Source organism: Python bivittatus, unplaced genomic scaffold (assembly GCF_059951505.1).
Source record: "Python bivittatus isolate LINGU-HERP-01145 unplaced genomic scaffold, Pbiv_v1 ctg000580_np1212, whole genome shotgun sequence".
In the NCBI taxonomy this organism is placed as follows: domain Eukaryota; kingdom Metazoa; phylum Chordata; class Lepidosauria; order Squamata; family Pythonidae; genus Python; species Python bivittatus.
Window position 1 is genome coordinate 11005603 of NW_028277087.1, and position 12454 is coordinate 11018056.

The 12454-nt window shown below is 44.2% G+C and overlaps 1 protein-coding gene across 4 annotated transcripts in view; it reads left to right on the forward strand.

Annotated features, from left to right (window-relative positions):
• The window catches only part of CPAMD8 (C3 and PZP like alpha-2-macroglobulin domain containing 8), a 57283-nt gene that overhangs the window by 43442 nt on the left and 1387 nt on the right, over window positions 1-12454 (forward strand). For 3 of the 4 annotated variants that reach the window (XM_088149585.1, XM_088149587.1, XM_088149588.1), the window contains 11 exons: window positions 97-233; window positions 1782-1937; window positions 2026-2088; window positions 2210-2448; window positions 3548-3635; window positions 8719-8793; window positions 9389-9494; window positions 9582-9692; window positions 9995-10207; window positions 10320-10397; window positions 12183-12349. In XM_088149585.1, coding sequence (XP_088005711.1) covers window positions 97-233; window positions 1782-1937; window positions 2026-2088; window positions 2210-2448; window positions 3548-3635; window positions 8719-8793; window positions 9389-9494; window positions 9582-9692; window positions 9995-10207; window positions 10320-10397; window positions 12183-12346 — 1430 coding nt within the window. In that variant the 3' untranslated portion in view covers window positions 12347-12349. Of the gene's footprint in view, window positions 1-96; window positions 234-1781; window positions 1938-2025; window positions 2089-2209; window positions 2449-3547; window positions 3636-7307; window positions 8554-8718; window positions 8794-9388; window positions 9495-9581; window positions 9693-9994; window positions 10208-10319; window positions 10398-12182; window positions 12350-12454 lie in introns of those variants that run through there. The other variant, XM_088149589.1, reaches the window with a different exon arrangement.

Sequence of the window (12454 nt, forward strand, 5' to 3'; positions counted from 1 at the left end):
GAGGAGGATCTGAAAGGAGAGCTGTTTTGCCTGGCAGCAGGACCTTCCTCTATTGAGCTATCAAATGCCCCACTCTGCCACCCCTCTCTCTTTCAGTCGTATCTGCTGAAGTTGAAATGACAGCCTATGCCCTGCTGACGTATACTGTGCTGGGAGATGTTGCATCTGCACTGCCCGTAGTCAAGTGGCTATCTCAGCAGAGGAATGCACTGGGTGGTTTCTCGTCCACCCAGGTGAGTCTTCACTAGGGCAGGTAGTTCTGCCTTTAACCAAAAAATGGAAATGCTTTAGTGAGCTAAGATGAAATTAGAAATTCCAGGGTTCATTACCTACCTTACTTTCATTTCCTTAGAGGCTAGAGAAGACTTCTTGGCATTTTATGTTATTTGTGTTTCTTTACGTAGGGATTATGAGATTTTATTTACTTATTTATATTTCAAATTTGTCACCGCCCATCTCATTGCAGAGCGACGGCGAGAGATGCACTGCCTCCTGTCATCTCTCCAGAGATATTGCTAGCAGCCCAGAATGCTTATTCATTTTACTGAATCCTAAAACTCTCAGAGTCCTCATTACATTAATCCTCTCTTTTCAAAACACTGAGCTAAATAGACAACACCGGGCTGTGTATTTAGACTCAGGCTATTGTTTTACTCGTTTACTTGAACTTCTGTTCTGCTGTAACTGTAAAAAGATCAGGCATAAAATTTACATTGTGTCTGATGAGGAGCACTTTATGAAGAGCTCCCTGCTCTGTTTTTCTTGTTTGAGAAGGACTATAAGGTGGCATCTCTTCTACAGATGTGGCCAGCTTTCCATAGAGGACTTCACATTATTATTATTATTATTATTATTATTATTATTATTATTATTATTATTATTTGTAGCTCATACAATGAAGAGTATAACAAATGTGTTCTATCTTAACCCATGGGTAATAACCCATAAGTCCAGTGTGTGCACAGTCTTCATCTATGGCATCTACCAGACTCCTATTTCAACATGTCTTAATTTTTTTCCACATAAGTAGAAAACTGGCATGATGGAAAGTAAAATGTTGCTTTTGGCATTATTTTTATTTGCAAGAACACTTCTGGGCCCAACATGAGCCTGACAGAAAATAGAAAATAAATATCATAGGCAGCTGTAGTCAATGCTTTGTTTGGAAAGTGTTTCTACTTGCCCAGAAATAAACAAAACCAGGAATAAGCTGGGATGGTCAAGATCATTGCCCTGCGGGGCGGGGGTGGGGTGGGGTGTCTATTAGGGTAATATGGAACAATCTCACCAGTTTGTCTTTTGATAAATGATTTGTAATAGGTGTATCCAGTGGCAGCTCTTTGATGAATAAACCATCTGTCCTCGTAGCAGCCATTTTATGAGAGCACCCATGCCTGCTTTCAAAATGCCAGATATGCCCCCTAGATACAATATATTGCCTACCCTGGTATAAACCTATGCAATAAGGAAACTGTTCGCCTTCACGATAGCTAACAAATTCAGAGTGGTAACTCATTTTGTGATACCTTTGAAAAAGAAGGACCAGTTCCAGGCTCCTCATTATTTCAAGGACATTGTTTAATTTCTGAGCAAAACACTGGGGAATGGTTTTCCGATGCATGTGTCTCTAGGGGCTGTAGTCCAAATAGGCACCTGCCTCTCTGTAGCAGACAGGAAGATGGAGTGGTGGAGAGAGTAAAATGCAAAGCAGCTGCATGTGGCGTTGATTTGGGATTGCTCCTTAACTTTTTTTTTCTTTCTCCCATTCTTCTGAACGGCAGGATACTTGTGTGGCCCTCCAAGCTCTGGCTGAATATGCTATCCTGTCCTATATTGGGGGGGTCAACCTCACCATTTCACTGGCCTCCACCAACTTGGACTACCAAGAGACCTTTGAGTTAAACAGAGCCAACAAAAAGCTTCTGCAGACTGCAGTGGTAAAAGGACCTCACCCTTTTTGCTTCATTCCCAGAATCCCCTGCTTATGCTTGCTTACATTCGAATTAAACCCTATTTTCTCCACAGATCCCCTCCATTCCCACAGGGTTATTTGTGAGTGCCAAGGGGGAAGGCTGCTGTCTCCTGCAGGTGAGGAACCTTGGATGCTTGCCCGTTTGTAGGCAGCAAATCCTTTTTTCACTCTGCTTTCCTTCACTGCCTGCTTCTCATGGGAGATGGAGACGCAGCGCTTGCTTCTTCTCTTGGGCAGATTGATGTTTCCTACAATATCCCTGATCCTGTGGCTAAGCCAGCTTTCCAGCTCCTGGTGAATCTACAAGAGCCCAAGCTGAAGAGGCACCGACGAGCCCCACGCCTACCTAAGCTTGTCTCTGTAGAGGAAAATCATTCAGAGGCCCCACGTCGGGACCGAGTCCTGGGTGATGATGATGATCCTGCCTCTGACCAGGACCATCAGGAATATAAAGTGATGGTGGAGGTGTGCATGAGGTGAGGCTCACCAAATCCGTAGTCCTATATGTAGCTCTACTAGTGGCCCTCGGCCTCTGCCTCAGCCTCACCAGGGAGCAGGACAGTTGTTACATTCTGCTCCTGAGACCAAAGAAGTCAAATGAGGAGAAGGCTTCCAGATGGCTTCCCTCATCACCACCACCTACTCCCTTCAGTCTCATCTATTCATGTCTATAGTTCAAGCTGCCTTAGAGGCTGAAACCTGAGGTGATTAGAAAGAGGATATTATTGTCCTGGTTTGTATATGTTTGTAGTACAAACTTTAGAGTGACCAAGTGTGTTCATAGAATATACTTTCCTTGGCTAATAAATTAAGCCATCTTCTGGGTTTGCACAATACATAAAACCATAAACTAATCAAATGGGTTGGGCTTGGATAGTATATCAAGCCAGAACTTAACCAACCAACTCAAGGGTAAACTAACCAACTTAGCATGTAGCTTGAATACAATTACTAAGTCTGGCCTGCTTCAGCATATTGTCTGAATTGGTTGGCTTTGAAGGGAGACTCCAGAAAAGTTTCAGCAAGGAAAGAAGTAGGGAAGGTAGGTTACCTCTCTCATCCTTTCTAAGCTGATCCTAAGAGCAGAGATACTGTTGTTCAATGGTGCCTCTCCCATGAGGATCAACCTCATGTTTGCCAGCTTCCTTTATCCTTTGAAGAGTATAAATGTTTTTCAACTGGACCATCCATCCTCTTTTTCCATTAATGCTGCTAATAGTGTTGAGGGAATCTGGGAAAAAGCCTTTTGGCCCCATCCCTCAGTTCTGGCTGTGGGTATTTGAGCCCCTTCATGCTGGAGATCTTTCATCTTCAGTCCTGAATGGGGTTGTATTATCCCATTTGGGCCTAGTGCCCAGTCTGGGGGTTCTCCTGGACCTACAGCTCCTGCTTGAAAAGCAAATGGCAGCTGTGACCAGGAAAGCCTTCACCAAGGTTCATCCTGTGCACCAGTTGCACTCTTTCCTGGACCAGGAGGCCCTTTTCACATTCAATCATGCCTTGGTCACCTTGCGGATGGACTGTTTGTTAATTAGTTCTCGTTTCCCCCTCCTTCTGGTTTATTGTCCTGAGAAGGTGGCTTCACTCTGGCTCCTCCAACATGGCAGTCCTGGAGGTACCTTTGTTCTCGGGTTTCCGAGCTGACATCGAGAGCCTGGAAAAGGTAAGTCTTCTTGGCCCATCCACCAATCTTCCATTTTCTTCTTTTAGAGCCTGTAGATGTTCCACACTGTCATGTCCTTTTAGAGTTCTGTATATTGTAGGCGTTCAAAAGGTAGATTTGATTAGACTTGAGTTCCTTCTGTATGCCGTTTTTCTACATAAAGGATTTGGGTTCCACTTATAAGGTACAAAAGCAAAGGTGGAAAGGATGTTGAAAAACTCAAGATGGGGAGGCAGATGAAGTAGGACAAAAGGACATTTTCCCTTCACTAGAACTATATCAGAGGTGCACAACCTGAGGTTCCAGTACTGTGGGGTATAGTACTGGAGAACTTCATAAATTGTTAATTTTTAATGGGGAGGAAAAGAAAAACATAACTGGAAAATTATGGTTTTATACTAGCTACATTGCATTTTAATTAAATATAAATGAGTTGAAATCAGATTTGGTTCTTGTCCTGGCCACACCCACTACCTTCTGGGGTGCAGCCGCCAATATGGCACAGAAGGCCAATGTAATCCACGGCCCAGAAAAAGTTGAGCATCCCTGAATAGGAGCCTCAAATAAGCTCAGTGTAGATATATGTGATTTTGTTCCCTTCCCCTTTATCCAATAAAACAATTATAGGTAGGTAGGTAGATAGGTAGGTAGGATAAAAAGTTCTAGCTGGCCATAGACCTCTTTTGGGGCTTGATGGATGAAACTTGGTCTCTCTGTGCATGCAAGCACTAACCTTGCTGGCGTTATCTCATTTCTTTTGCCACATGTTTTTTCATTCCTTTTTTAACAAAATGTTCTTAGTTTTGTTGTTGTTGTTTAGTCGTTAAGTCGTGTCCGACTCTCCGTGACCCCATGAACCATACTGCGCCAGGCCTTCCGGTCCTTCACTGCCTCCCTGAGTTTGCTCAGTTTCATGCTCATTGCTTCAGTGATGCTATCTAACCATCTCATCCTCTGCCGTCCTCTTCTCCTTTTGCCTTCAATCTTTCCCAGCATCAGGGTCTTTTCCAAAGAGTCCTCTCTTCGCATTAGGTGACCAAAGTATCTGAGCTTGAGCTTCATTATCGATCCTTCCAATGAGCAATCAGGGTTGATTTCCTTTAAGATTGACTGGTTTGACCTCCTAGCAGTCCAGGGGACTCTCAAGAGTCTTCTCCAGCACCACAGTTCAAAGGCATCAATTCTTCGGCGCTCCGCCTTCTTTATGGTCCAGCTCTCACAGCCATACATTACTACTGGAAAAACCATAGCTTTGACTATGCGGATCTTTGTCGGCAAGGTGACGTCTCTGCTTTTTAATATGCTATCTAGGCTTGCCATAGCTTTCCTCCCAAGGAGCAAGCGTCTTTTAATTTCATGGCTGCAGTCTCCATCTGCGGTGATCTTGGAGCCCAAATAAATGAAGTCTGTTACTGCTTCCATTTCTACCCCTTCTATTTGCCAGGAATTGATGGGTCCAGATGCCATGATCTTAGTTTTTTTAATGTTGAGTTTCAAACCAGCTTTCGCACTCTCCTCTTTCACCCTCATCAAGAGGCTCTTTAGTTCTTCTTCACTTTCTGCCATTAGGGTGGTATCGTCTGCATATCTGAGGTTGTTGATGATTCTCCCTGCAATCTTAATTCCGGCTTGTGATTCTTCCAGCCTGGCATTTCTCATGATGTACTCTGCATATAGGTTAAATAAGCAGGGTGACAGTATACAGCCTTGTCGTACACCTTTCCCTATTTTGAACCAATCGGTTGTTCCGTGACTGGTTCTAACTGTTGCTTCTTGGCCTGCATACAGATTTCTCAGGAGACAGGTAAGGTGGTCTGGTACTCCCATCTCTTTAAGAATTTGCCACAGTTTGTTGTGATCCACACAATCAAAGGCTTTTGCATAGTCAATGAAGCAGAAGTAGATATTTTTCTGGAACTCTCGTGCTTTCTCCATGATCCAGTGAATGTTGGCGATTTGATCTCTAGTTCCTCTGCCTCTTCGAAACCCAGCTTGTACATCCGGTAGTTCTCGGTTCATGTATTGCTGAAGCCTAGCTTGTAGGATTTTGAGCATAACCTTGCTAGCATGTGAAATGAGTGCAATTGTGCGATAGTTTGAGCATTCTTTGGCATTGCCCTTCTTTGGAATTGGAACATAAACTGACCTTTTCCAATCCCGTGGCCACTGTTGCGTTTTCCAAACTTGCTGGCATATTGAGTGCAGCACTTTAACACCATCGTCTTTTAGTATTTTAAATAACTCAGCTGGAATACTGTCATCTCCACTAGCTTTGTTGTTAGCAATGCTTCCTAAGGCCCACTTGACTTCACTCTCTAGGATGTCTGGCTCAAGGTCAGCGATCACACCAGCGTGGACATCAGGGACATTAAGATCTTTCTTGTATAGTTCTTCTGTGTATTCTTGCCACCTCTTCTTAATCTCTTCTGCTTCTGTTAGGTCCCTGCCTTTTTTGTCCTTTATCATGCCCATCTTTGCACTAAACGTTCCTTTCATATCTCCAATTTTCTTGAAGAGATCTCTAGTCTTCCCCATTCTATTGTTTTCCTCAATTTCTTTGCATTGTTCATTTAAGAAGGCTTTCTTATCTCTCCTTGCTATTCTCTGGAAATCTGCATTCAGTTGCTTATATCTTTCCCTTTCACCCTTGCTTTTCGCATTCCTTCTTTCCACAGCTATTTGTAAAGCCTCATCAGACAGCCATTTTGCTTTCTTGCATTTCTTTTTCTTTGGGATGGTTTTAGTTGCTGCCTCCTGTACAATGTTACGGACCTCCGTCCATAGTTCTTCAGGCACTCTGTCTACCAAATCTAATCCTCTAAATCTATTCATCACCTTCACTGTGTACTCACAAGGAATATGATCTAAGTCATACCTGAGTGGTCTAGTGGTTTTCCCTACATTCTTCAATTTAAGCCTAAATTTTGCAGTAAGAAGCTCATGATCTGAGCCACAGTCAGCTCCTGGTCTTGTTTTTGCTGTCTGTATAGAGCTTCTCCATCTTTGGCTGCAAAGTATGTAATCAATCTGGTTTCGGTATTGACCATCTGGTGATGTCCATGTGTAGAGTCGTCTCTTGTGTTGTTGGAAAAGAGTGTTTGCTATGACTAGCTTGTTCTCTTGACAGAACTCTATTAGCCTTTGCCCTGCTTCATTTTGTACTCCAAGGCCAAACTTGCCTGTTATTCCGATTACTCCTTGACTTCCTACTTTAGCATTCCAATCCCCTATGATGAAAAGGACATCTTTTTTTGGTGCTAGTTCTAGAAGATGTTGTAGGTCTTCATAGAACCTCAGCTTCTTCAGCATCAGTGGTTGGGGCATAGACTTGGATGACTGTGATATTGAATGGTTTGCCTTGGATACGCACTGAGATCATTCTGTCGTTTTTGAGGTTGTACCCCATTACTGCCTTTCCGACTCTCTTATTGACTATGATTGCAACTCCATTTCTTCTAAGGGTTTCTTGCCCACAGTAGTAGATATAATGGTCACCCGAATTAAATTCACCCATTCCCGTCCATTTCAGTTCGCTGATTCCCAAGATGTCGATGTTCAGTCTTGTCATCTCATGCTTGACCACATCCAGCTTGCCTTGGTTCATAGATCTTACATTCCAGGTACCTATACAATATTGTTCTTTACAGCATCGGACCTTCTTTTCGCTTCCAGATACATCCACAGCTGAACGTCCTTTCGGCTTTGGCCCAGCCGCTTCACTCTTTCTGGAGCTACTTGGAATTGCCCTCCGCTCTTCCCCAGTAGCATATTGGACACCTTCCGACCTGAGGGGCTCATCTTCCGGCGTCATATCTTTTAGCCTTTTAACATTGTCCATGGGGTTTTCTTGGCAAGGATACTGGAGTGGGTTGCCATTTCCTTCTCCAGTGGACCACATTTTGTCAGAACTCTCTGTCATGACCTGTCCGTCTTGGGTGGCCCTGCACGGTATAGCTCATGGCTTCACTGAGTTACGCAAGCCCCTTCGCCACGACAAGGCAGTGATCCATGAAGGGGGTTCTTAGTTTACTTGATTAAAAAAAAAATATATATATATATATATATATATATATATATATATAAAATGTGCACTTCTTAGTTTGCCAGCTTGCTTGCTATGTCCAGTTTCAATCTGGTGGGTGGGGATGATGCATCCAATGTTTTTATCTTTCAGAAATGTGACTATTTGATAGAAGTTGGCTTGTGTGGGTCTGTATTAATATAATTTGCCAAGGGAACCCACATCCTTATTAATCTGTTACATTGAACTTTCTAACTAAGGCTACCGTTCAGATTGTTTTGATTTTAAATTCTTCAAAGCAATATCCTACTGCACGGTTTACTTTAGTCAAATAAGATGGATAATATAGCCAGGGCAAAACACCTGTAATTCTTGGGATATATGTGGTCTTCAGATGAATTTCATCCAGCCATCAGCCAAATTTCAAACTTCCATCCAAGGGGCCATTTCATACCTTCGCTAAAAGCTCTTTGTCCCTTCTGAAGAGGCTATTTGGAGGTGGGAGAGAGATACAAGAGGGAAAGAGAGCAAAAAAGGGTATTTCAAAGGCAGAAAGGTGTACTTGTCTACATTTTGCTGGGCTCCCACTACCTGCTTTCTACTATGTGGCTTCCAATAAACTATTCCTGAGGAAATGTGACACCTAATGAAGACAGCAGGATGTGAAGTCTATCCAGAAAAGAGTGTGTCTGCAGGGAAGGGGTAAAAAGAAAACCTCAAAATGGCAGCCACAACCATTGAATCAAAGCCTTTTAAGGTGCAGAGTAGGGCTTTGATACCATGCTTGTAGCCACCATTTTGACTTTCCTGACCCGCCTGCAGACACCCCGTGTGTTTCATATGCTTTAGAGCAGTGTTTCTCAACCTTGGCAACTTTAAGATGTGTGGACTTCAACTCCCAGGATTCCCTAGCCAGCATGGCTGGCTGGGGAATCCTGGGAGTTGAAGTCCACACATCTTAAAGTTGCCAAGGTCAAGAAACACTGCTTCAGAGAGATGAAGGAGGTTCAAATGGGCATCAGGAATGAAAATGCTAAGCCAAGTCCTGTGCTTTCTTTCCAGCTACTCACAAACAAACAAATTGGTCTGAAGAGATACGAGGTGGATGGCCGGAAAGTTCTTTTCTATTTTGATGAGGTAAGACCACCGTTGATCATAGTCCTCACAAAAGTGCTTTTGTTGATCCCATCCTGCTCATCTGAAGCAAGCATTAATTTACAGGATCTCTACCTCACCCATGAATGAAAGGAGAAAAGGCTGATAGTGCTATCTGTTAGAGCTGAGATGCCATGAATGTTGATCCATTCTTCTGAATGGATCAAGAATCATGGCATCTCAGCTCTAACAAATTCTTACCTTGGCTTCAGTGTGGTAAACCAAGAGCCAAAGAGGGTTGAAATTATAGAACTGGGTGTCCAGGATACACCAGACTTAGTCCCTGGTAACCCTTTGCTTATTAATAACTTAAAGAACCCATTACCCAGATCATGATGAACACTCAAACAATGGCTTATCCCTGACTCCAAACACAGGAGCCCATTTGCTGACAAAATCTAAAGTACCTCCTTGCAATTGACTCTTTTTCTTCAGCCCCCTTTCTGAATTAGAAATGTTTCTGGGATTAATGGTCCCTTCTATAGTTGTCCCTTTAATGGTGCTGCTGTTGGAGGGGTGGGGGAAAGCTCCCCAACGCTCTTGACTCAAGACCTAAAGAGTTAAATCACATCTGCAGATTCCAAGCCAGTGTATGACCTGTGTCAAGTTTATGGCCTTCCGGGAATATATTGTGGGGAAGACGGCTCCCTTGCCCATCAAGGTGTATGACTACTATGAGCCAGGTGTGTATGTGCCTCCACAGCCATCCCTTGAGCCCAAGCAGCCATGCAGCCCCTAACAGCCTGCCCTTCCTCCATCCTGCTCTGCAGCTTTTGAAGCCACCCGTTTCTACAATGTCAGCGAATCCAGTCCTCTGGCCCGTGAGCTCTGTGATGGTCCCATGTGCAACGAGGTGGAGAGTATGGCCAGCCACTGGGTTGGTGAGTCCTGAAGCTAATGAGAAAGATGAAGACTACAGCATCATCCATTTTCCTTCTCCATGCCATCCTTCTTACTTTCGTTCTTCCCTGCAACACATGATGAGTTTGGGTGGCTTCCTCCCACACCAATCTGGGAATCTATCCCCAAGTGCTTGAAGCAGCTTTGGGTAGGAAATAATTAGCTCCAGGAGCTCATGATGCTTCCTACTTATTCTCCCTTTTTACACAGGAAACCATACAAGCCACTAAGAGTTTTGCAATCCCCCTTGCACACATTTAACCACCCCTGGCTATCTCTGCAGGTTTTATTCACACGGGGCCTTGCAACAACATCTTTGGTTGCTTAGAGGATGGCTATTTTGAGCAGTGCATGTGTTCACGCGACTGTGGCTATGACGGGGAGCTGGTGTGTGGCTCAGATGGTCTTATGTATCAGAACCACTGTCAAATGGAGGTGGCTGCCTGCAGAAACAGCACCCGGATTGAGCAGGTCCTCATGGCACAGTGTGTGGTGGGTAAGTCACGCATAGCTACAGAAACATGGGCGAGAATGTGGAAGAAACAGCAGTCCTGGAGGAGCTCCCCAAGAGGCATTGCTGTAGCCATCATATTGCTTCTTTTCTACAGCTAAGAACTCTCCAGAAGAGAGAGAAAAGCACTTCCACAGCTTCAGGTTTCCTAACAGGGGGCAGCAGACACCAACAGGTGAGGATCAGTTCCAGGTATTACTCTTTGTGCAAAGGGGCTCTATCCCTGAATTTTTTGCAATTGTCCCATCCTGTCCTGATTTTATGTGGTTAGCAAGCACTTCACAGGGAGAGGGGCTGCTCCAGATTATCTGGGCCTTACTTCAAAACTGAGTTAAAAGTCTGTCTGCCCATCCTTGAATCTGCAGGAAACTGTACCAGCATGAAATTTGCTGCCCCCATTGCTGCTCCCTCTCCTGACTCAGTTGCGTCAGTCCCAAGTCAAAGTGGAATGGTGTTACATTATGGATGAGTTTACAGCATATGATAGGCAAAATGATTGGCTGAGTCCTCTAGCTTTGTTGCCCTCCCCTTCAGCACATCACAAGCTAGCAGAAAAAACATCTGTCAATCTTGGCACTGTTGCAGGATTCAGATACATCTAACATCAGGACTAATATAGGAGAAAAATACCCTGGCAACCTCTTGTTCCTGTTATATCCCCATCTTCATCTTGTCCCTGATCTAGGTTCTCCTGCTTTATGGGCAGCTCCCAACCTCCCCAAACATCTGCCAGACAGCTGATAGGATGGAGGAGCTGCCCAGTAGTGGAAGGGTTTCTCCCGCTTTTCTGCACACTCCACCTCCATATCAGATGTCTTGTCGGTTTGGGGAGATACTACATTTTGATAGGTAGCTAAGTGGAGGGCTCTAGCCATCCGCAAAAGCATCTCCCAGTCGCAACAGTGGTGGTTGGTTTTATGCCATCTGGAGAGGTTCAGAAAGGGAGAGGACAGAAAAGACAGAAGGTTTACCCAATGGCTTTGCATATTATACTCAGCACTTCTAAAATCTGGAGACCACCTCTGACAGCAAGCCAGAACAGTGGCAACATATGGCTTGGTGGCGGACACAGGTGAGCCAGCAAAAGGTTATATACCTTTTTGATGGTGATGGATAGCAACTAACTGGTCTGTGGGGAAAGATCTTCTGCATACATCTTCCCTCTTTGTAGACCCCATTTGGTCATAACACAAGTTGGAAGAAGAGAATCATGAGCAGGAGTAAATTGTTGACAGTGATTCTTGGGGGAAAGCTCAAGAAAACCCTTTTATTTAGGATTTCTCTTTCTATATGGATCCTATATTATATAGGATTTCTCCTTTCTATATTGATACCAACTGCCAACCTGTGGGTTCCTCTATGTTAAGTTTTGGAGGCATAAAGGCTATGATGTTATTTCAAGCCCTGGCAAGATTATACGCCAAGTACTTTTCTTAATATTATACCTACTGTTGTATCCAGTCCTTAGGGAACCACTAACAGGACGGTGATAAAAGAAGCTGTCCGGGGAGCAGATAGGAGGGGCCATGTCTGCATCATTCTGAAATCCACAATAGGTGCTTCTCTGATCATTCCCACAATTGGTCACCAGACTGTCTCAGTGTCAGGGGTAGCAAAGTAGAACAGATTTTACACACCTGGAGGCTGCCACTACATGGTGTTGGAACAAGGTGGTAAGCCTTACTTTAACACTAATTTAGATAGGGATGTTGAGCTTACCTTATTCGTGGGCTGGGCAAGATGAAGTCAATGTCATGAGATGAGGAAAATCTCTGTGGTCAAGGAATAATTGTGAGTGAGGGCAAGTGAGAACACCCCCCTTGTCTTTAGTGTCCTATGGCTTAGAGGTATCTCTTAGTGATCTAAAGGAATCAAGAGCTGACTACAGGTAGAAGCTGCCTCACCCCTGAAATTATTTACCTTACTCCATTTTTGTCCTTCCTCTTCATGTATCTCACAGATGAAGGTCCCACCCTTCAGTTGGACTTCTCCTACTACTCCTATGAATATGAGGCAGATCCCTACACTTCTGAAGGTGATGCTTTTGAACTGACAACAGCAAGTGGTACAGAGGCGCAAGATAACAGCAGATTCCAGGGAGCTGCCATGACCCCTGGGAAGTGAATGGTGAGTGCGGGGAGCAGTGTGCCTGGGGATATGAAACTTGGTGGTTCTCTGCTCCATCCTCCATCTCACAGATGTTCCTCTTTTCTCTCCTGTCATGTTTCCTAT